The sequence below is a fragment of the Bos grunniens genome, chromosome X, assembly GCF_055505025.1.
Source record: "Bos grunniens cultivar Pamir isolate PY7600 chromosome X, Bosgru_T2T1.0, whole genome shotgun sequence".
Taxonomy (NCBI): Eukaryota; Metazoa; Chordata; class Mammalia; order Artiodactyla; family Bovidae; genus Bos; species Bos grunniens.
The window spans coordinates 109,786,577-109,810,960 of NC_141194.1; the positions used below are offsets into that span (position 1 = coordinate 109,786,577).

At 48.0% G+C, this 24,384-nt stretch overlaps 1 protein-coding gene across 3 annotated transcripts; it reads left to right on the top strand.

The window, feature by feature from the left end:
- Nucleotides 1-5,858: 5,858 nt before the first annotated feature.
- On the top strand, nucleotides 5,859-24,384 carry GABRE (gamma-aminobutyric acid type A receptor subunit epsilon). 3 transcript variants are annotated; one of them, XM_086388329.1, is made up of 9 exons: nucleotides 5,859-6,178; nucleotides 10,322-10,542; nucleotides 10,977-11,044; nucleotides 15,683-15,903; nucleotides 16,438-16,520; nucleotides 17,879-18,016; nucleotides 21,732-21,884; nucleotides 22,001-22,210; nucleotides 22,492-24,384. In XM_086388329.1, the coding sequence occupies exons 1-8, from the start codon at nucleotides 6,126-6,128 to the stop codon at nucleotides 22,204-22,206; spliced, it is 1,143 nt and encodes a 380-aa protein (XP_086244455.1). In that variant the 5' UTR covers nucleotides 5,859-6,125; the 3' UTR covers nucleotides 22,207-22,210; nucleotides 22,492-24,384. The 3 variants fall into 3 exon arrangements, with proteins under 3 accessions (XP_086244455.1, XP_086244454.1, XP_086244456.1); XM_086388328.1 differs by having other exon boundaries at nucleotides 22,001-22,200; XM_086388330.1 differs by lacking the exon at nucleotides 16,438-16,520 and having other exon boundaries at nucleotides 6,022-6,178; nucleotides 22,001-22,200.

Genomic DNA, 24,384 nt, shown 5'->3' on the forward strand with positions numbered 1-24,384 from the left:
GCCTTGTCTCTCTCTTTATAGTTTCTCGCTCTCCCTCTCAATTGGTTTCTTTCTCTCAGCCAGTAAACATGCTTGTGTCTCATTTGTCTTTAAAACACCAAAATCAAAATGCTTCAAATATTTGCTTCCCTCTAATTGTTGCACTCTGTACCCCTTCATGGTAAAATTCTTGAGAAGCTGTCTATGTTTTCTGACCCCACATCCTTACCTCCTATATTCACTTCTCACAGAAAACAATTTCTGGACCCCATTATTCTCAACTGCTGCCCAGTATCATTTGCCAACATTTTTAGTCCCTTCCTTGAATTTCATTCTCTTCCTCTCCAAGGCCTTGGTCCAGGCTCTAGTAGCTCAGAGAAGAAGAAGACATGACACCCACCACCCCTTATGTTTGGTTCCTGCTTTCTACCCATACTTATTTGAGTCATCCAATGCCCCACTGCAATAGCTTATGCCAGGTTCCCTGTTGATAAACTCAATGAACACCATTCAACCCTCCCTTACAAGAATGTTGTTGAACATGCCATCCAAGTAGAAATGTCTGCTCTTCTGTTGGCTGCTATGACAGCCTTCTCAGGACTCAAGCTTAAGCCACTTTGCTTTCTTCTTAGATGACTTCATCCGGACAAATAACTTTGAACAGCATCCATGTGCTGGTGACTCTCAGTCTTCATCCCCAGGCATGCCTCTCCTCTCCCATGTAAACTGGGCCTGAGTACCACCGGCCTGAGATTCTCAAAGAGTGGTCCAGTTTTCTGAGGTCTAGAGTCCTGTTTTGTCCACTCCATTTCTACTATCTTGGGACAAGGCTTTGCTCTGTGGTGTTTATCTGGGGCTGGCCTCTTGCTCCTTGGTAAGATCTTCCTAGGTGATGTTCAAGACCCCAGGGATACCAACTGTGCCTACACTGGTATTTATCAGTTATTAACTAATTATAGTAATGGTGAGAATGGCACATAAGTTTTGCTGCATTGCTGGAACCTGTGCTAAAGGCTTTACATGATCTATGCCATTGAATCTTCACAAATTCTATGTAAACTGGAAAGCATTGCATCTCCCATTTTACACATAAGAAATATGGCATTTGGGAGCGAGAGCGAGGCTTCAACAGTGTGTGAACTCAGAACTTCCAGATGTTCAAGCTGGATTTAGAAAAGGCAGAGGAACCAGATATCAAATTGCCAACATCCGTTGGATCACAGAAAAAGCAAGAGAGTTCCAGATTAACATCTACTTCTGCCTTATTGACTGCACCAAAGCCTTTGACTGTGTGGATCACAACAAACTGTGGAAAATTCTTTAAGAGATGGGAATGCCAGACCAACTTACCTGCCTCCCGAGAAATCTGTATGCAGGTCAAGAAGCAACAGTTAACAATGGATATTTTTAATAAAATAAATAAATAATATAAAAAAATAAAATAAATAAAATAAAATAAAAATAATATTTTTAATAAAAACAGACTGGTTCCAAACTGGGAAAGGAGTACATCAAGGCTGTATATTGTCACCTTGTTTATTTAACTTATATGCAGAGTACATCATGTGAAATGCCAGACTGGATGAAGTACAAGCTGGAATCAAGATTTCTGGGAGAAATATCTATAACCTCAGATATGCAAATGACACCACCCTTATGGCAGAAAGTGAAGAGGAACTAAAGAGGAGATTGAAAACGCTGCCTTAAAACTCAACATTCAAAAAACTAAGACATGGCATCCAGTCCCATCACTTCATGGCAAATATATGGGGAAACAATGAAAACAGTGACAGACTTTACTTTCTTCGGCTCCACAATCACTTCAGATGGTGACTGCAGCCATGAAATTAAAAGATGCTTGCTCCTTGGAAGAAGAGCTATGACCAACCTAGAATGAATGAGTGAGTGAAAGTTGTTCAGTTGTGTCTCAGTCTCCAGGCCAGAATACTGGAGTGGGTAGCCTTTCCCTTCTCCAGGGGATCTTCCCAACCCAGGGATCGAACCCAGGTCTCCCCCAGGTCTCCTGCGTTGCAGGTAGATTCTTTATCAGCTGAGCCACAAGGAAAGCCCGAGAATACTGGAGTGAGTAGCCTATCCCTTCTCCAAGGGATCTTCCCGACCCAGGAATCGAACCAGGATTTCCTGCATTGCAGGCAGATTCTTTACCAACTGAGCTCTCAGGGAAGCCAGCATATAAAAAGCAGAGACTTTACTTTGCCAACAAAGGTCCGTCTAGTCAAAGCTATCATTTTTCCAGTAGTGATGTATGGGTGTGAGAGTTGGACCATAAGAAAGATGAGCACCAAAGAATTGATGCTTTTGAACTGTGATGTTAGAGAAGACTCTTGAGAGTCCCTTTGACTGCAAGGACATCAAACCAGTCAATCCTAAAGGAAATCAGTCTTGAGTATTCATCGGAAGGACAGATGCTGAAGCTGAAACTCCAATACTTTGGCCACCTGATGCAAAGAACTGACTCATTTGAAAAGGCCCTCCCTGATGCTGGGAAAGATTGAAGGCAGGAGGAGAAGGGGATGGCAGAGGATAAAATGTTTGGATGGCATCACCGACTCGATGGACATGAGTTTGAGCAAGCTCTGAGAGTTGGTGATGGACAGGGAAGCATGGTATGCTGCAGTCTATGGCATCACAAAGAGTCAGACACGACTGAGTGACTGAAGTGAACCGAACCATGCACAGTAATTTCTGAGAGAAATCCCCTCTCCTCTCTTGAAACACATGTGACTGTGTTTGAGGCCTTGCTGTATATCCATCATCACCAAGTCTAAGACCTGGCAAAGAGCAACACATGGCAAATACTTGGAGAATCCCAGAGTGTCCAAAGGTCCTTGCAGTCATCCAGTGGATGAGCTTTATAGGGGGATGGCAAAGTGCAACAGTCTCAGTCCTTTGAAGAGAAAGGTGCCCTGGCTGAGTGGTCTGATGGGAAGCTGGAACCGTCTGCCTCTTTTGGTGCCTGGATTCAGTCATCATTCAGCAAATACAATTTTTAAGTATTGGGGCACTGCTCTCAACCCACATGAATCCAGATAAATCAGAGAAACCTCTGATTCTTGGAGCTCCGGTGTCAGCAGAGAAAAAGATGGAATACACGCATAGAAGACATTTCAAGTGCAAGACTGGGTACAGTAGCTGCAAAATCACCTCTCTCTGCAGCAGTGTGGTGCTGAATAGAAAGGCAGATTTCTCCTTCTCATAGGCTTAGGAATGCTCTGTGCTTGCTTGTTCCCTGCTCTGCAGCATGTGTTCCTAGAGCAAGTTCAGTTCAGTTCAGTTGCTCAGTTGTGTCTGACTCTGCAACCCCATGAACCGCAGCACGCCAGGCCTCCCTGTCCATTACCAACTCCCAGAGTTTACCCAAACTCATGTCCATTGAGTCAGTGATGTCATCTAACCATCTCATCCTCTGTCATCCCCTTCTCCTCCTGCCTTCAATCTTTCCTAACATCAGTGTATTTTCAAATGAGTCAGCTCTTTGCATCAGGTGGCCAAAATACTGGAGTTTCAGCTTCAACATCAGTCCTTTCAGTGAACACCAAGGACTGATTCCCTTCAGTATGGACTGGTTGGATCTCCTTGCAGTCCAAAGGATTCTCAAGAGTCTTCTCCAACACCACAGTTCAAAAGCATCAATTCTTTGGCACTCAGCTTTCTGTATACTCCAACTCTCACATCCATACAAGACCAGTGGGAAAACCATAGCCTTGACTAGATGGACCTTTGTTGACAAAGTAATGTCTCTGCTTTTTAATATGCTCTCTAGGTTGGTCATAACTTTCCTTCCAAGGAGTAAGTGTCTTTTAATTTCATGGCTGCAATCCCCATCTACAGTGATTTTGGAGCCCCCCAAAATAAAGTCAGCCACTGTTTCCCCTGTTTCCCCATCTATTTGCCATGAAATGATGGGACCAGATGCCATGATCTTAGTTTTCTGAATGTTGAACTTTAGTCAACTTTTTCACTCTCCTCTTTCACTTTCATCAAGAGCTTCTTTAGTTCCTCTTCACTTTCTGCCATAAGGGTGGTGTCATGTGCACATATGAGGTTATTGATATTTCTCCCAGCACTCTTGATTCCAGCTTGTGCTTCATCCAGCCCAGCGTTTCCTAGGGCAAGAGCGGCTACATAACTTGCAGGGCCCTGGGGAAACACAAAAATGCAGGGCCACTTATTCAAAAATTATTAAGAATTTCAAGAAAGTGACAAAGCATGAAAGTGTGAGGCACCTCCGTGTGTAGGGCCGTGTTGCGCTGCACAGGCCGCATGCCCATGAGGCTGGCCCTGCCGCATGGCTGGGAAGGATATACATAGGATGCCTGAATGTGTCCTACAGTCTCTTCTTTCTTGCAAAGGCTGAGGGAGAAGATACCAGTGAAATCAGTGGCACTAAGACACACAGAACTGCACATAAGCCAGTAACAAATCTTTGTCGGGTGCCTACTGTGTGCCCAAAACTCATCTTAAGTTTCAGGGATATGGTGAAAAACCAGACAGACTCTTTGTACGGTTTTGTTTTGTTTTCTTTTTTGGCACTGAGCTTACTCCAGAGGCAAAACGTTCTATAAACAATCTCACAAACAAATGCCCAAGAACATCATCAGTAGTGAGCACTGTCTTGAAGATGACAAAGTATAGTGATGAGATGGGGGTGGGATGATGGAGAAAATGTGTTAGATTAGCATGTGACAGCGAAGTCAGAACTTCCCAGGTGGCTCACTTGTAAAGAATCCTCCTGCCAATGCAGGAGATGCAAGAGACACAGGTTTGATCCCTGGGTCGGGATTATCCCCTGGAGGAGGAAATAGCAACCTACTCCAGTATTTTTGCCTGGAAAATTCCATGGACAGAGGAGCCAGGTAGGCTACAGTCCACAGGGTCGCAAAGAGTCAGACATGACTTAGTGACTGAGCCCAACAACAGCAAAGCCTGTCCAAGGAACTCACAATCCCTTGTACAGCAGCACCTGAGGATGCTGCTAGTGTTTGGCATCAGCTCCACAGGCAGATCTCTGCTATCCCTTCCCCTCCGAAGTGAATCATGAGCTTCTAGATGAGAAAGACAAAGTCCAAGGATGCTTGAGAGAGACTTGAGATGTTCCCTGTGAAAGGGGTTAGTGATCCCACCCCCCACCTCTAGGGGCTTCTCACTTCCTCTGGAGGTCACCAGGAGCCAAGTCTCTGAAAAGATAGGGGCAGTCAATCTGGGAAAGGGGGTTTCCAAGCTCCGTCCCCCCTCCTCCAGGTGCTCCCTCTCACACCCAGGCCCCGGCGCTAAACTGGGAGCCAAATTGCCATCAGTTTCCTTTGGGTTCAGAAAAAGTCCTCCAGTGGATGCCTTGGACTGGTCCTTTGGTGGTGGGTCCGCCTCCACCCCAAATACTTGGGGAAATGGCCCACGGAGTAACTAACTCAGATCAGAGTTTCCTGGGGAGACTCTCAAGTCTCTTCTTTTTCCCCCTGTGCCAAGGAAGGTGCTAAATTACCCAGGTTCCTTTGGACGCCCAGGAATGCGCTCTGAAGGGCTGGAAGGCGTGGAGTGAGGGTGGGGGAAAATCTCAGAGGCCAGGGGACTTGGGAAAGTGATGAGATGCAACAGGTTCTGGCGAGGGGCGCGGAAAGACAGGGGCTGGAAACCACAGTGCGATCCCATGGCGCACCAGCGGACTGGCAGGGGCGGGGGTCGCAGCACCCGCATCTTGCCCCTGCCGGGCCCAGCCTGCAGTCTTTCTCCCAGCAGCAGCGTCGGCCCGCCGGTTTCCCCGCCTGGGGCCCGCGCACCGCCTGCTCGCCTCCTCCTCCCTCCCCCACGTCCCCCGCCCCTGGCTGTCTGGCAGCGCCGCAGCCGTTGCGGTGGGGGGCGGGGGGCCTTGGCGACCAGGCTTCTTCCTTGTCTCCCTCCTCCTCCCCGCGCCTGGCCGGAGCCACCCCTCCCTCTGCCGCAGCCGCGTACACGTCGTCGGAGATTTCCATCGGGGCTTAGGGGGAGGAGCCAGGATGGGGGGCGCGGGGCGGGGCGAGTGGGAGGAGTGAAAGTTGGAGCCCGACAAAACCCTCCACGCCGCGCTCAGTGCGGCCAGACCGCGCGCAGCGACCTCCGCACAGGTGGTCGCGCCGGTCCCCGCCGCTATGTCGACCAAAGTTCTCCTGATCCTCATGGGCACGCTGGTAATCCTTCCGTGGTGAGTCTCCAGCCCTGGACCCAGGAGTCCCCGCCCAGGCCCCACTCCCTCTCCCCGGGAATGAGGCCGGCTCCTGAGACCCCCGCACCCCGTGTTCCTCGAGCCCCACTCCCCGCCTGCCCCAGGCCCTCGCATCATCTACCCTGGTCCTGCATCCGCTCGACGCACGCGGCCAGCCTTCGCCCCGCTTCCCCTAGGATGGGAGCCCCGGGCCCCTGAAGGGGCGCCCAGGAAGGAAGACGGGACGCCTGTCACCTGGCCGCTCCCTTGCCCCGTCCCTTTACCCCCGGGGACCCCCCTTTCCAAACCACTGCAGCGGCCTGGGACCGATCGCGTCCTCCCCCCACCCCCCACCCGCCCCCCAGCCTTCCCTGGGAAGAGGTGACCGGCCTGGGCAGGTTCGTGTCTCTGGGGACTGGGGGGATTTTGGGAACGTGGCGCCCAGAGAGGTGTGCGGGCAGGGGGAAGAAACTGCGCTTAAAATGTTTGAGTGTTGGCTAGTGTGTTCTCTCGTTCGAAAAAAAAATTTTTTTTTCTCCTTTCTGAGCGCCTAGTGAGTACCAGGCACCGTGCCAGACAACTCTGACTTTATTTGCTTCCCTTCCCGCCGCTCCTTTTGGTGCCAGTCCCAGGCAGGAGCCTTGGTTTAGTCCAAGAGTTCCCATCCCAGCTGTCCACTCCATCCCCCTCTACCGCCGGGTTCCCTCTTCCTCCCTAAAGCCCCCAGACGCCCTGCTGGGTCTTGTCTGACTGGAGCCAGGGGTCAAGAATGGTCATCTCGGAGGTCTGTGGTTTTGGATCCTGCATTTCAACCCCTCCCACTCTTCCAAAGATCAACAGCAGGTTTTCCCTGGAGCAGCCGGCTTCCCTCACACCTTCCTGGGGTCCTGGGACTTTGCAGGGGAAGGTTATCCCCTGCATCTCTGGCTTCTGAGAGTGAAAGAGGATTGCTTCACATTTTTTAGATGGTTTCCCATTCAGCTGCAACTGTCACAAGTTCCTAAGCTTCCTGATCTTTCTAGAAGCCTCCACCACTAGACTTGTCTTGCTTTTTGTTTTGGGGAGAGGTATTGGGGAGATGGCTTCTCTCCCCACCCCAGAATACTTCAGCTCATCAGGGGCAAGGCTGTGTAACTGGTTGCTGGCTCATTGGTGCCCTGGCGAGAAGGGGGGGCTGGCCTCATCAGGGGGCTTGGTAAATATTTCTGAATGCGTGCTAGGAATTTCCAGTCATCCACATCCCTCCAGATGTGAACTGGACTAGTTGGGAGAGATGACGTGGTGACTGGGGCAAAAGAGGGATATAGTCGTGCAGATGGGGGGAGGAGAGCAGAGAGGAAACCAACAAGGAAGAGGGGCTGTTGTGATGAAAACTACCCTTCCAGCCTAGGGGGGAGGACTGCAGTAACTCACTCTGTCAGTTCAGGCACTGTCCACATGGTAACCTGTGATGTCATTAAAGAGCTGGGGAGGTGGCAGTGGGGTGTGCTGGCACGGGCCATCTTGAACCACCTAGCTCGGGTCCAGGCTTAGCTTGAAACCACTTGTATGACACTGGGCACAGCTCCTTCCTCCATCTGGGCCTCAGTTTCTCCATCTGTAAGGTGAAAAAGAGGACTCATATGGGGGAAAAAAAGCAGTCCAGTGGCCCTTCTCATATTCTCTTCCCTTTACCCAGCCAGCTGCCTGAGCATCCTCTGTGGGGGAGGGGTTGCAGAAATTCAGCTCCATCTTGGACAATCGCATCAAGAGGGATGTGATGCCTGAAAAGCCCCATGGGAAGATTCCCACTAGTTTGTGCATGAGTGTTTTTCATGTTTTTATTATTTCTAGCTGTGAAAGTTGGCTTAATGGCGAGCTGAGGAAAGGTGTATACATTGTCAGCAACTTCTTAACCCCAAGATCCCAGGATGACGGGGCTTTTTGATTTGTTTGAAATTTTTTACTGGCAAAATCTATTTGTCAGATGACAGCAGCCTCAAGACCCTCTGATCTCATTTTCATGGCAGACATAGTCTTGGGCCAGAGAGGCTGTGGTGGTCTTTGGGCCTTTGCTTGTTTGTTTGTTTGCCTCTCGAAACTCAGGGGTTCTTCTGGTTGGCTGTGGACTTCTGGGAGGGGTCATGGCAGGCTCTGGCTAACAGTCCTGATCATGCCACGCTCCCAGTCAAGTCACACATTTTGCAGTCCCCTAGTTCTCCATCCCCCCGCCCCCCTCTCCCCTGCCCTACGGAGGCTGGCATGATCTATTCAGAGGACAGAGGGAAGAGCCTCAGGGAAAGAGGGCATCTCTGGATATGCTATCAGAAATGGAAATTGCTTTCCCCAAGCCCAGTTCTTGCCTTGCCCACAGTGGGAATTAGCCACCTCAGACATGAGAAATGGCATCAACTTGGCACATCTGGACACCACTTAAGCAATTCTAAGAGTTTGAAATACTCCAAGAGCATGCATTGTGCTGCTCAAGTTGGCCTTCCCTTGGTCTGCAGTACAGAGGCCATACCCACATCTCCTGCCCTGTTAACCCCTTCTTTGAAGGAGCAAGTTGTCTAATTGATTTTGTAAACTATAAAATAATTTTGTAAGTGTAACTGAGATATAAGAGTGTAGAAATCAGGAGTGGATTTTCACAAAGGAAACATGCCCATTTAACCAGCACCTAGACCAGGAAACAGAAAGTTGCCTGCCCCCTCCCCCACCTCCACCAGCTTCACCACTCTACCCCCTCCAAGTACAGCCTCTTCCCCAAAGAAAAACACTCTCCTGCCTTCCAACATCACAGATTAATTTCAATGATGGCTTTTGAAAAAGCTTTTAATTATAAATTTTTTCAAAGACATAGAAAAGTACAGGGAACAGTAGAGTGAATCTCCATGTACCCATCACCAGCCTCATTAATTATCCGCTCATAGGCAGTCTTATTTTCTATGTATCCCACCCACTCTCTATTTCCAGCTTAAAATCTTTTAAAGCAAATCTCAGACATCATATCATTTCATATGCAATTATTTTAGTATGTATTTCTAATTGTAAGGACTTCAAAAACAGAATAAAATACCACTATTACACTAAAAATGTTTAGAATGTTTTCACGCTGAAGAAACTAACCAGTCAATATTCAAATCTCCCTTAATGTATCATAATTTTTTTTTGTTGTTGTTGTGTTGTGTTTGGTTTGTTTTGTTTTTTATGGTCTGCCCTTTAAAATCAGGGTTCATATAAGGTCCATATATTTGCAGATTTTATTAGCATTTTAATTTTTCAAAATGCTTTTTTAAAAAATTAGAACATATATGCAGAAAACTGCTCAAACCATAAGTGCACGGCTGACGAGTTGTCCAAAAATGATTCACACTGATATCAAAACACCCACATCAGGGACTGGAATGTGACCAGAACCTCAAGCTGCCTGGTGCCCCCTCCCTCACTGCCTCCCAGCAAAGGAAGCATGACTCTGATTTCTAACACCATATCTCCTGTGTTTTATACATTTGCAAGTGGCTTTTTTAAGTTTTTAAAATTTGTAAGTTTAATTCTTTGTGTAATATTTTGGCTGTGGCACTCAGGCTGGATTCCTGTTGACCATCTATTTCCTAAATGATAGTCTTTGTTTTCTCTCAGTTCTCAGAGCTTCCCCCATCCCTGGCCCCCAGCTCCAGTGTAGTAGAGTATCACTAAAGCAAAGACATGCAGTGTTCTGACCCTCTCTGGGAGAGAGTGCTCGGGCTTTCCTGAGCATTCCTCACAACCCTGGCCCTGTGCCTGCCCATTTGCTCCCAGGTGGCACTGGTCAGGCAGACTGGAGACCAAGACTAGTAACGGCAGCTGATTGGCTAGAGCTTATGCACCCACGTCCTCTTGCTTTTACCTTGAAAAATTATTTTAAAATCTCAAACTTGCTTTTGATATTGATTTTTGTTAAATAAAGAATGACCATTAAAGATGGATAGCATGGGAAGTTCCAATGGAGAGTACAAGTTTTAGAAGAAATTAACAAGAATAATCTGGCTCTTGATTTACTGTTACCAGGTACTCTTCAACTATGCTGTGGGTTGCCGACTTATTCACTCTGTCCCAGGAGGCACCAACTGGGCCCCCTCAGAGTGGAGGACAGAGGCTCACTTGTTTGTTTTTATGTTCTAGCATTGAAGGACCTCAAGTTGAATCAGAGGAGGGATCCTCTGGCAGTGATGATAAGGTCTATGGCCCTAAGCCCCAGCCTCCTGAAAAGGAACTCTCCTCTGAAGAAATAAAGCCCACTGCTGTTGGTACCCATAAGAAACTTGGCAAAATGCCAACAGCCACGGAAATCCTGGATGGCATCTTCCATAACTATGACTACAAACTGCGCCCTGGCATTGGAGGTGAGTAGCAGGACATAAATCTCCCAGGCCCCAGAGGGTAGGAGGGTTGAGGGCCTAAGTGTGGAGAATGGGCCTGGGGTGTAGGTGGTGGTGCCTGCATGGGGGCAGGAACAGCTGTTGCTGATGTATCAAGTAAGAGATGTCAGTGCTGGTCTCAGCAATGCCATTGACTTTGGTCTAGACTTTTCTCTCACCCTCAGTTTTTCCAACTATAAAATGAGATGACGGGACTAGATGATTGACCTTTGAGGTATGTCCAATTCTTAACAGCCTATAAATTGGGCCTTTTCATGAGAGAAGAAAGAAAGAAATGGTATCAGATCTTGAAACCATGTAGTCCAATCCTTACCCCCTTTATTCACCACTGACCACACCCTCCCTTGCCCCACACTTCTGTTTGACACTTACCTCTGCCACTTCTGCTTACTTTACAGAGAGACCCACTGTGGTCACTGTCGAACTGTCTGTCAACACCCTTGGGCCTCTCTCTATCATGGACATGGTGAGTACTGAGGTTTGATTTATAGTATCTTCTAGCCTAGGGAGCTGACCCATGAGGCTTTTGAGTACTTGGTTCTTCTGTGTCTGTAACAAAAGAGGTTTTTTTTTTCTTTTGGAGGGGGGGATTTTAATCCATAAGGACTTGAGAAGGAGACTGAAAGTGGTAAGTCCCTTGCTGCCTGAAGAGGACCTTCGGAATCCTGACTGTATCTTTCAGTATTTCATTCAGAATAAAAATAATAAAGCAACTTTAAACAACACAGTGGAATGGTTCTTTTATTCTGATAATGATTTTTATGGACTTAATCTTGTTGTTACCAACTGTTGCTCTAGGACTACTTCTCTAATTCTTCCCTAGTTTCTTATCTCCTTTTGTACTCCCCAGTTAGCCTCCATGAGCTCCTACTTGATATACACAAAATGCAAGGTTTCTGCCTGCCCCAGGCAACCTACTAACCCAGCCTCCTGCATGACATGCCTCTTGTAGTCCCAGCCCTGCTTAAAGCATGAAATTCAACCCCACACTCTAGCAGCCAAGGCTCTCCATGTCTGCAGCCAACCCAGGGCTCTAGTTTTATTTTTTTTTTTTTTCACTCCTTTAGAGATCATGTGCCCTAGTCACACTAGCGTATGGTGTTCCCAGGCTATCTTGTGCTTCTGAACCTTTGTTCAAGTGACTTCCACTTTGGGATGGCATTTTTCCAATTTTTCACCGTATCCTTCAAGATTTAACTCTAATGACATCTCTTTCACGGCATCTTCCCTGACTTCTACAGCTATTAGTTGCTCCCTTTTTTACTCACACCACACTCCTTTCTCTGACTCTCAGACCTTTCTAGCGTATATCACAGTTGTTTACCTGAACTTCTCTACATCATTGTATTGTAATTATGTACTCTGTGTCTGCCTTGCTCTCTCAACTATGGGTTCCTTGATGTCAAGAACCCAGTATATGTTAGCTGAGCAAATGAATTATAAAAGATGTTCTGCAAATGTCACTTTCATCTGTGGAGCCTGATAATGAGGAAGACTGGAGTAACCAACTCCATCACTGCCATAGCCTCAGCCTAGCCCAGGGCAGACAGTTTTAGCATACACCTTGGTACCCAACAAGCACCATGTGACTGGGTGAGCTAAGCGTCTAGGCTCTGAGATAGTACTTGCAGATACACACTCAAAGGTAAGTAAACATTCATGGAAGCTCAAGGTGTTTACATAGGTTAAGTGCAAGAGTGGGGTTCCCCACTGTGATGCTTTGTTTGACTGCCTTATTCTTGGGGCACAATGTACTTATGTATTGGCTATGCAAAAATTAGGACTTCCTTGGTGGCTCAGAAGGTAAAGCGTCTGCCTGCAATACGGGAGACCCAGGTTCAATCCCTGGGTCGGGAAGAACCTCTGGAGAAGGAAATGGCAACCCACTCCAGTACTCTTGCCTGGAGAATCCCATGGATGGAGGAGCGTGGTAGGCTGTAGTCCATGGGGTCTCAAAGAGTCAGATACAACTGAGCGACTTTACTCACTCACTCATGCAAAAATTAACCCCAAAGCATAGTATCTTAAAATGACAAATAATCATTAGGTCACAGCTCGTGTGGGTTAGGAATCCAGGCATGATTTAGCTGGATTCCCTGTTTCAGGGTCTCCCAAGGCTGCAGTTAAGGTGTCAGGTGGGACTGGGGTGTCATCTGAAGACTTGACTAAGGGAGGGTCCACTTGTAAGTTCTCATGTAGTTGTTGGCAGGGCTTAGTTCTCTGGCTACTGTCTCGAGGCTTTCCCCAGTCCTTGCCATGTGGGCCTCCCCACAGGGCAGCTCACGTGTGGCCGGTGGCTTCCCTCAGAGCAAACAAGAACATGAGAAAGAGTGCTCAAGATTGAAGCCACAAATTTGGGGGAAGTAAGAAGGAAGAAGAGAAATGTGAGAGCAGTCAGATCTTTTTTGAGTTTCTGTTGACATTTTAAAGCTTTTTTTCCCTCTTCCCTTGATGTCACATTTATTCTTTGCTGTCATCAATGTGCTTACCACTAAAATGAGTATGAATTTAGCAATTAGTTTGACTAAAATTGTTGATAAACCAAGAAATACTGGGTTTTGAGCCAGAGTTTGATGTCCTCTGGTCCCACCATCATAGCCACCATTTACTCTTAATAAGAAAGGCACCTTTCAGATAATTGGTGGGAGCATGGCAAAAGTGGCCTGAAGAGTAGTAGAAAATCTGTGGCTACCACTTCCTTGTTATGTGTGTAAGATGTAATTTGGGGAAATCTGTTTCTAACATCTGCAAGAGCCTTTGCTGTGTGCATACTCTTGTTGGCAGCACTGATTTCACAGGGAGGACTGCTACCTGACAAGCCTGAGTGAAAAGTGAAAGTGAAGTCACTCAGTCGTGTCCTACTCTTTGGGACCCCATGGACTGTAGCACACCAGGCTCCTCCCTCCATGGGATTCTCCAGGCAAGAGTGCTGGAGTGGGTTGCCATTTCCTTCTCCAGGGGATCTTCCCGACCCAGGGATCGAACCTGGGTCTCCCTCATTCCAGGCAGACGCTTTAACCTCTGAGCCACCAGGGAATGACAAGCCTGAGGGATACAGTTTAATGACCCAGCCCTCACCAAACCTGGCATGTAGCACAGAACTGGTCCAAAGAGGAGCCAATAACTTGATTTTCTTTGGCTGGTAACATCTTGCTTTAGCCTGGGCCAAGTGCCTTTAGAAGATTCCGAACACTCATGTGGTATTAAATTTACCAGAGAAGTCTGGCCATCTGCATAGTTCCCCATAGTTCTTTAAAGCTGTTGTAGGTCCCAGTCCTTGTACATGCCTGTTTTTCTCTGGTGATACTGTAGAGTGTGGTGCTTGGTGAGGAGTCATAAATACCCTTCAGTCATAAATCAGAGCTTGTGGAGAGCACAGGATTTGTCCTCAGGGAGAGAAAACAAGTCCCCTTGTCAGACTGGGGAAAATTGAACCGTTAGTTATCAGTTGGTGTGTCCTGAACTTACAGTTGGAATCCGGTTAAATGGAAATGAAATGCTTATTTGAAACCCGAGAGTGTAGCACAGGAGCAAGTGTGCACCATAGTGGGGAGGCTTCTTCTGGTTACTCAGCAGTTCTGTAGGCCGGTTTGGAGCTGCCAGCCACTCAAGAGAGCAGAGCCACCCTGAAGGCACTCGTGAGGGCTGGTGTGGCTTGGCAGGGCAGGGCTGGGGGCTCTGCATGTGAATGGTAGTCAGGCTTTTTGCTGTGTGATTCTCCGTACTCCTCCAGGGAACATTCTCAGTCTTGGGGAGCTGGCTCCCTGTAATTGGGCAGTGGCTCTCACCACCTTGTGTCCTGAGTAGCAAAGGCAAGCAGAGATGGCCTTGACCGCTGCTCCCCAAACTCGAGGGCTCTACAGGCCTCCTCGTTGTGGGTTTCTGGTTGGTGGTGTTCATTATTTGATGCAGAAAACTCACAGGAAAGGCTTAGGGGTCCTGCAGAGGAAAACTGGATCTTGACCCCCAAAGGGATTCTTGGAACAAGTGGAGTAAGCCCTGGAGGGTAAGGCAGGTGGAGGTGGTCCCAGGGCAGGGCCATGGCAATGGTGCTCTGAGCATCAGAGCCAGTATGTTCCCATTAACTATTTGATTTCGAACAGACTCCTTTCTCTCTGACCTCTAAAGTAAAGGAGATTGAACTAGCCCTAAAGGTTGTACCTTGGCCTTGTTCTGGTACTTGCTGTTCAAGCTACTTGCAGTTCTGTTAGAATCTGTTTTTTTTTTTTTTTTTCTCCTTTCAATACCAGTGGTGCAGATCTCTAGCTTCTCCTACTTCTTCCTCTTAAACCTTCTTTTTGATATTTAACAATTTATGTGATAGACCATATCTAGAGACCAAATACTTATGGGTTAATTAACATCTGTGCTCCCCAAATAAAAGGTGAAAGGGGCAACTTTATTGTATGCAATCAAAGGTGCATATGTTTGTAAATGTTTAGAATGATTTTGACCTGACATCTTTGATTTGCTATGGAAATGTGGGAGCCCAGATGGTGTTAGCCTGACTGGAGTAGCATCATAGTCCTACAAGGGAGTATTGACGTGATGAGCCCAGCCTTTAAAATTAAGCCACCATTGTCTGTCTGTTTCTGGGTTAAATATGTCTTCCCAGATTGCTGTTCATTTGGGATTTTTTTTTTCTTTCTGGAATACATGGAAATAGAGAATGTCCTTCAGCCAAACCCATGCTGTTTTCCTCTGTGCAAACCTAAGTGGGCTCCTGTCTACTAGATAGGTCCATCACAAGATGGCAAGGGGATGTTCTTTGTCTGCTGCTGCTGCTGCTGCTAAGTCGCTTCAGTCGTGTCCGACTCTGCAAGACCCCATAGACGGCAGCCCACCAGGCTCCCCCATCCCTGGGATTCTCCAGGCAAGAACACTGGAGTGGGTTGCCATTTCCTCCTCCAATGCATGAAAGTGAAAAGTGAAAGTGAAGTTGCTCAGTCGTGTCCGACTCTTAGTGACCCCATGGACTGCAGCCCACCAGGCTTCTCTGTCCATGGGATTTTCCAGGCAAGAGTACTGGAGTGGGGTGCCATTGCTTTCTCCTGTTCTTTGTCTGCACAGCCCCAAATGTGTGCTTTTCTATCCTTGCCACCAGGAATACACCATTGACATCACCTTCTGCCAGACTTGGTATGATGAACGCCTTCGTTTCAATGGCAGCTTTGAGAGCTTTGTTCTGAGTGGCAACTTGGTGAGCCTGCTGTGGGTCCCAGACACCTTTTTTAGGAATTCTAAGAGGACCTATGAGCACTCAATCACCATGCCCAACCAGATGGTCCGCATCCACAAGGATGGCAAGGTGTTGTACACCATCAGGTATGTCAAGCTTCTAGAGTCTTGCCTCCTGCAACTCTTCTTCCCCCTCTGAGAATTTTTGCCAAAGAAACACGGACTGAGGTTTCATCCTGAATGATACTTCTAAGGGCACCCCCCCCCAGCTTTCCCAAACCATGAGCTCAATCCTTTGGTGTATAGACATACATACTAAAGCCTCAGAATAAGAAGATATTGCTTAAGGCCACAGCCTGACTTTGTGGCATAGCTGGGACTGATATCTGGGTGATATGGGGCCGGGGAGGTGGTAAAGAGTGGGAGAGTGTTGGCAGGTCCTTGAAGCTGGGATGGGCAAGAAACACAAGCCCATCTAAGCTAGTCCATACATTTCTCTGATGATGGAGGCCAGAGTAGCCAGATACATCCAAGCTGTTCTTCCACTCTTTTTGTCTCTCCTTTGAGCTCTTAATCTCAAATCCCACCATTGCCACTCATTGGCGGTGGTCCCCAGGCCCAAGCTGGGTGGATACCTAAGTATTCAGGGCCAGCCTAATGAGGCTCCTTTCTCCCTTCCAGGATGACCATTGAGGCTGGATGCTCACTCCACATGCTCAAATTTCCAATGGACTCTCACTCTTGCCCTCTGTCTTTCTCTAGCTGTGAGTACATTCTTAGGTTTCTGGGACCCCAGAGTCATCACACTGGGCCCCTTCTTTTTCTCATCCTTGCCCCTTACATTTTTCTGCCTTTGTTTTTCCCTTAAGATGGTACCAAGATTGCCCAGGGCCTCCCAGTCCATCCTCATCTTTCCTGCTGACAATGCTGTGTTGCTTAACCTGGGCTTCGTGTTGGCTTCCTCCTTCTCCTTTCCACCCCATTTCAAATCAGTCACCTCTAAAGTGTATCTCAAGTATGTCTGCTCTCCATCTTCACTGTCACTACTACCTTGGTTTAGATCTTTGTCATCTTCCACTTGGACTTTGAAACATCTTCACTTTGAAGCTGACCATGTCTAACATTAAATACACGGTCTCCTCCCAACCTCTACCCTCAAAACAAATGCATTGCTTCTGTGTTCCCATATGTCTCATTGAAAGGCACCATCAAACACTCAGTTTTCCAAGCCAAGAACTTTGATGCTTCTTTCTTCTTTACCTCCTACATCTATCCAATCACCACATCCTGTTGATGTTCCCTCCAGAATCTCTATTGATTTTATTTCTCTGCATTCTCTCTGCCACAGCTTTGGCTCCTGCCTTTGTTCATTTTACTGTGCCTGAGTTACTGCACTGGGCTCCCATAACTGATCTCCCTGTCAACAGGCCATCCTCATATAAGAGCTAGAGTGACCTATCTAGACTAGGTTACTCCTTAGTTTCAAATTCTTCCTGAACTCTCAAATCAATTCCAAATTGCTTAAAGTAGCACTCAAGGCCCTTCATGAACTGGCCCCTGCTATCCACTCCTACATACCTCATCCATCTTCTGTGAGCCGGCCATCCTGAACTTTTAATGTTTCCATAATACATCTGGCATTTTCACCTTTCTGTGCATAGAACACACTCCTCACCCTTTCAGCCTCATCCGTACAGAGAATATTTATACTGGATTTTAAGACTGAGCATGTCACCCACTCTATAGAATAGTCTTTTCTGGGTGTGTCCCCAACTGATCTTCCCTCCTTTGTTTCCCCACTGTCCCACGGGCAGAGGTTTCTCAGAGGAATTCCAACAATTACAGATGTGTACTCACTGTCTTATTCAATAAAATGTGAATGCTTGAAGGCAGGGCTCCTGCCTTGCTCACCTCTGTGTGTCTAGCACAGAGCATGGTACTGAGGAATGCTCAGTAAATGCACTTACTGGATGGACTTCAACAATGAGGTAAGAGAGGTAAGGCCCCACAGCTGGTGCAGCCAGAGTCAGGACTCCAGGGCATTGCTCAGACACCATGACATTGGAGGCCTCAGCTCAGCTTCCCAGTCTCACATGACTCGTCTTCCCACATTGCCTTACAGTTTCCTATCCTGAGAATGACCTAATCTACAAGTGGGAAAATTTCATGCTTAAAATCAATGAGAGTAATTCCTGGAAGCTCTTCCAGTTTGACTTTACGGGAGTGAGCAACACGACTGAAACTGTCACAACCCTGGCTGGTAAGTGCACCTTTGAGCCAGGGCTAGCCAGAGGCCCAGGAGGGTGGTAAGGATGGCTGAAGGTAGCCATCCATTCGTCCAAATGCTATGTACTCATTCCATGACAATATTGTAGACCATGGCTCCTGTCTTATAAATGCTAAGCACTTACAACTGTTTGCAGAGGAAACTGAGACTTTGTAACTATATCTCAGTCTCATCTGCAAAGAAGTAAGTGCTTTGCCAAGCCCCGGAGAGGGTAGGTGAGTAGATAAAGTTTTGTTGCTGTCAGAATTTGCAACTAGCCTTGTCATGCAGACCTTTTGGTTTCCAGAGCTTTGTTACAACTGACCTACTTGGACACTTGGGGAAATGGAGGTCATGTGAGTTTTCCATACTCAGAACAATCCAAGTGGTTCCAGTTGAGTGGGATGCAGTCTGTCCTGATGGGAGGTTGGAGGCTGGAGTTCTGTCATCAGCTATGTGAGGGCTGGGATAATCTGGAAGAGGTTTCAGCAGCTACAATACCTGCTGTATCAACATTTATTTTAAAGGAGCAGCCCTGACACGCACAGATTCCCGTCAAAGGCTTCGTGGTGGATTCAACTTGGATGGTGATCATTGGTTTTCTGACCTTGTCCCTCACAAGGACTAAAGGGGAGGGTCCTGGGTCTATTATACTTTAGCTCCCAATTAGGTGTGAGTGTCTTTGCTTGTGTTCCTAGGTGATCTGAATGAGGAGGAGCCAAGGGGCCTCCCTGGGGCTGCTCTGGGAGCAGCCTTTTCACACACACTGACCAGTCAGGGCAGTGGCGGCTCTGCCCTCACCGTTTCCAGCCTGCGGATGGAACCAGTCACCCAGCCAGCCATTTGCCATGGAAGATGTCTTGCTTGGCTTCCATGTGGCTAGGCAGAAAATCTGCTTTTGCTTTACTCGTTGAGTTGGTCCCTGGGTGAGGAATAGCCCATGCTCATCTCGCTAGAGCTTTGCTTGCACAGTACTAGGCAGGGGTAGAACGCTGCTTTACAAGTGCTTTCCTTTTTCTTGGGGGCTCTGGGTAAGCTATTTTACTCCCTTTGACTTGGGACCCTTGCTCTTCTGCCGGCTGACCATTGGCATGCCTCTTACCTTTCTGCACCTTGGTTTCCCCAGACAGGTGGGGACCCATCATCAAAAGCGGCAGGAGACAAGGCCCATGGGCTTTCAAGTCACTAGTGGTTCCGTTTAGTAGATGGTTGTACATTGTTTCAAAATGGTACCCTAGTGACTACAAAGCCCCAGTGGCAGCATCATCACCAATGACAATAGGTAAGCACCCTGCCCTCCTTGGAAGAGAGGAGAGTTCTTGAGAGAAAGGAGAAGGCCTCCTTTATCTTCTGCAAGAGATGAGCTGATCTTGAATCATAGTTTCTTCAGTATCATAATTATCTTTGGAACTTTCAGATAAACATAGTTATCTTTCAGTCGGTCCCTGGGCAGTTCTCTCTGTCTGGAATAGACTTAGGTCCTAAGCCCCTAAGGGTTCAGAATGCAGTGCTAGCTTGGTACCCTGGCCACCTTGGGCCTTCAACCAGAGAACCTCTGCTTCAGGAGCCTTACCCCCAGTGAGTGAGGCATCTTTCACTGCTGGCTGTTGAGCCTTTGATACAGAATTCACCCATGATTAGGATTTTGCTTTCTTGCAAGGGAGTTTCTTCCTTCGCGAGACAACTCTGTTCATCAGAAAAACCTCTGTATTCATCTGAAATTGAAATCTCTGGAACTTTCACCCGTTAGACTTAGCTCTTTTTCCCTAGAACTACTGAGCTTCCAGTAAGTCTAGTCAGTCTTCCACAGGGTCAAGATCAAAGAGCCAGTATTATAGTTCCAACCCTGGATCATATTCTTTTATAGACTATACAGCTGTAGTTCTTTTCCCTCCCCTTTGTTCTTCAAAGCTTTGGCTCCACTCATCCTTCTAGTCTCAGTCCCCTGGACACGGTCTTTTTCATTGTGTTCCTCTGACAGTGCAGTGACCAACTGTGCTCTGGCTGAGGCAGATAAGAGCAGAAAGCATCTTTAGCTTTTCTCCCCCTCTGGCTCCTCAGCCCCAGATATCTTTTTTCCCTTACCCATGCTCCTCCATTCCTCAGAAATAAGAAAGTGTGTGTTAGTACCTTCACTTGGCCTTAAAGGATAAGTTCCCATCTGTTGAAAAGTAGAGAAGGTTCTTCTTATTGGTGAAATAGACAAAATAAAAATAGAAAAAGCCAATAGGATAATCAATCTTATTGCAACAAGAATATATAAACTCAGCAAAGTTTTGTGCAGAGTGGCTATAGCTGAGTAGGGCCATTTTAATTGCAGTTGAGACCCCAGGAGAAGGAGCTAGAATCTCAATAAATAACATTCTGGCTAGTAGGCAAGGATGAGTGGTCCCTGCAGCAGCCCCGGAGGAGGACTTCTATCCGCAAAGCTACTATTCTGGACACAGGTATTCAACTGGCCCCAGGCAACTCCCTGGCCTTTTCCAGAAGATTCTGAGAAGTCTTGCCCCTTGAGTGTCAGTGCTGCCAAGGTGAGTAGGAAAGGCTGGTCTTCCCATTCAGTCCCAACATACCCAGACTTGCTGGGCAGGTGATCTATTTTCTAAAATAGGAAGACACATGGACAGGTTAGTGTTCTGGTCTGTTGTACAGAACTGTTGCTGGGCAGCACCAAGAGTTGCTGTGCATCTGCTGGGTTCTAGGCTGTGCTGGGCTGGGCTGGGCAAGAATGTAGCAATGGGGCTCAGATGAGACCTGCCCTGAAGGGGTTTAAAAACCCACCTAATAAGGCCAGCGAATTCTACAGCATCACTGAGGTGGAGAGTTGGAGCTTAGTTTCACTGAGGAGCCAGAATTTGAACTATTGTAAACCCAACATGATGTTGAGAGTAAAAAGAGATATTCTGGCCTCAGAAAGGCCTCCAGAATCCCCAGGGGTCATGACAAGCATGCAGAGTGTTTGGGCATGTCAGAGTATAAGGCAGCATGAAGGGTCCAACAGAAGATGCCAAGTGGAGATAGAGGCTGTCCTCAGGTCCTGCACAAGCCATCACTGCCTAGGCTGAGAGCCAACATCAAGGACACGATACCCAATGAATGCGAAAACCTCAGTCAGCCTTGTGGATGTATGTTCTGCAGACCTGACATCTAGAGGACTGACTGAAATTTTCACTTTCAGCTAATTCTTCTATTTTCTTGAAACACTCATTTTGGGCTAAGGTAATAGACTAAGAACAGGAGTCCAGGGTTTGGATATTGGTATAAATATCCACACGCTATCTCAAGGAAGCTGAGTACATAGGGTTAGTTTAGAGTAAGGTGTGGACGTGAAGGCCTCAGTCAGCCACCTGGACATTAGCCATATGGTTCTGATATCTAGAGGGCTAACTGATTTTATTGCTTTCACTTGACTATTCTGCTCCCTATCCTAAAAAGATGGATACGGGGTGTGTGACAGTGAATTGAGAGAGAACTAATGAAGGTTCTAGCCCTAGCTTGACTCTTAACTGACCATGGACCTGGCAGTGAGTCTCCTCTTGGGCTTCCTCTATGTCTCTGTGTGTGGCATTGCCTTAATGTGCCTCTGTCCAAGGACCGTGGTGGGCATCCCATGAGCCCCTATTGGGCCCTTAGTATGCATGTCTTTCTGCATGTAGGACACCCTCGTGGCAGTGCTGTAGTGAGGAAGTATTTTTTAAATATCTTCCAGGTGATTTCATAGTCATGACACTTTACTTCAACGTGAGCAGGCGGTTTGGCTTTGTGGCCTTTCATAACTATGTTCCTTCCTCTGTGACCACAATGGTCTCCTGGATTTCCTTTTGGATCAAGAAAGAGTCTGCTCCAGCCAGGACTTCTCTAGGTAAGTGGGTGAGGTAGGCATCTCCTTGGGCACAGAATTGCCTTCTCCGGGGGCCTTTCCAAAGTGTAATATATAAGCTAGTGGTGCCGTCCACCTCCACTCGTCTCCTTTCACAGGGATCACCTCTGTACTCACCATGACCACTTTGGGCACCTTCTCGCGGAAGAATTTCCCACGTGTGTCCTATATCACAGCCTTGGATTTCTACATCGCCATCTGCTTCGTCTTCTGCTTCTGTGCTCTGATGGAGTTTGCTGTGCTCAACTTCCTGACCTACAACCGGACGGCGCCTCGTGGTTCTCCCATACTTCGCCATGTATGAGCTGGTATGGGAGTGGTGGCAAGGCTTTGGAGGATGGAGGCATGCAAGTAGGGCACTGGTACTCATGACACGTGGGTGGCCAGCTCACCAAGTAATGAGGGGTAACCTGGGGCTCTGGGGGGCATTGGGTAAATTTTCTGGTGTGATGGTGGAAATTCTGGAGTGGGGGGTGCAGGAAAAGAAACAGGGTGCCAAGCACTGAATCCTCAGGAATCCTTGAGACAGCACCTAGGCTTTGTTCATCTTCCCTTGACTCGTTCTGACTTCTTTGCTCATTCCTTTCAGCCTCGTGCCACGATCCGTGTCCGCATCCCTGTCGTTGAGCATCCGGAAGCTTTTGTGTGCGACATTGAGGACTCTGAGGAGGAGGAGTTGGGGGAGAGTGAGGAAGATGAAGGCCCATCCTGCCCAGCCCGGCAGGCCACCAGGCCAAGCCGCCTCCAGCGCTCTGCTGGCTGCAGCAGGTGGTGCGATAAGTACTGCTGCATGGTCCCCACTTGTGACGCCAGCAGCTGGCAGCAGGGCCGCCTCTTCATCCATGTCTACCGCTTGGATAACTACTCGCGAGTGATTTTCCCGGTCACCTTCTTCTTCTTCAATGTGATCTATTGGCTTGTTTGCCTTAACCTGTAGGTGCCAGCTGGTACCCTGTGGGGCAGCCTCCCCAGTTCCCCAGGAGGTCCCACAGCCTTTGCTAAGGGAGTTGGAGGAAAGCAGCAACCAGAGAATGTCTTTCCTTCCCCTTCCCCAGCCAGCAGCTGGCAGGGCATCGCTCCTTGCCAGTCGCACCCCTCCTGGCCCATTGACCAAATCTCCTTAGCGGTCCATCTCAAGTAGAACGGCCCCATCTCTGTTCTTCCTGGGGCATGTATGACGCTCAGGCTTTGAAACATAGACTCAGCAACCAGCTCCCTAAGATGGTGTCCATATGTGAGCGGATTAGCCATCTCCCCAAAGGGCTAACACCCACTGCCTTTTCCCAGAAACCCAGCACTGCCTTTGTGGTGCTCTGGGCCCAGCTCTGGCCTCAGCCTCAAAGTGCATATACCAGCTGCTTGCCTGATCCTGGCACCTCCTAACGATGTTGGGCAGCAGTGTAACAGGGGGAGGGGATCTCCATCCTAGGTCCAATGATTATATTCTTGACTCTTGTCTCCCTGCCCTCCCTTCCCCTGCAGATAGATGGGCACTGGCATGATTCCTTTAGGAGGAGGGGAGCCAGCAAGTGAGGACAGTACCCCTCCCTCTGCTGCTGTGATACCTCCCTCTCTCCTCCCTGCGGGCCTTCATTACTCATCTGCACCACCAGTTCAATGCCTTGCATCCAGTGGGTGTCTATTTTCGTGTGTGATGATAGTAATGACCCCCTGCTTTGTATGCCCCTTTCGTCCTCCCACTTGACCCCTGTGACTTTTCTGTGACTTCCCCAGTGACTTTCCCAGCCCCAACCCAGGTGCTAGGCCATGGTGACTTCCTGGGGCCAAGAAACTAAGGGAATTCTGCTCTCTGCAGCAGACATTACCCGCATTGATTGGTGCCCAGCTGAGGCACAGCATAGGAGTTCTGCCACTTCCTTGGCCCGTGGACCTGTGAGCTGGTCCACTCCTATTTCTGGGGCACTCTGACAATCACAATCAATCAATTGAATTCCCTTAAATTTGTACAGCACTTTACCTTTTGCAAAAGCACTTTTGACAAATTATTTCTATTTTGAGCCTCATAGCCCAGTGATATATTCAGGGCAGGATTCTTATCCCCATTTTGCAGATGAGAACCCTGAGGCACAGATTTCTATGGGACTGTGGATCTCACTGGAAACTACCCAGGAGCCCACTGTCACGTGACAGGGCTAGGCAGCTCTTTCCACCATGATTTGATTCTATAGCCTCTGCTGACACCCCAGTGGCAGGGCCCAGAGTGGCAGCCTCTTTTCAGCATTGGCCTGCTCAATTCCTGGGCCCCAGGTGCTCAGACTGCCCCAAAGATCTAATCTCTCCTGGCTCTAGTAACCCAGTGAGGTGAATTTGGACACGCCCCAATGCTTGTATATGCTGAATGAAATCTGTGTCTGTATTTTATTGTGGGGGGGGGGTGGGTAGGGTAGGGCTCCATCTGCTTTTTGTCACCATCAACTGTAAAGGGGGAATATATCAATAAATATATCAGCAAAGCATAAAA

Excerpts from the sequence above, each read along its gene's own strand:
- GABRE (XM_086388328.1), top strand. The coding sequence starts at position 6,126 with ATGTCGACCAAAGTTCTCCTGATCCTCATGGGCACGCTGGTAATCCTT. Across the intron at positions 6,179-10,321 it reads ACGCTGGTAATCCTTCCGTG|CATTGAAGGACCTCAAGTTG; the intron begins GTGAGTCTCCAG and ends TTTATGTTCTAG. Across the intron at positions 22,201-22,491 it reads GTTCTCCCATACTTCGCCAT|CCTCGTGCCACGATCCGTGT; the intron begins GTATGAGCTGGT and ends CATTCCTTTCAG.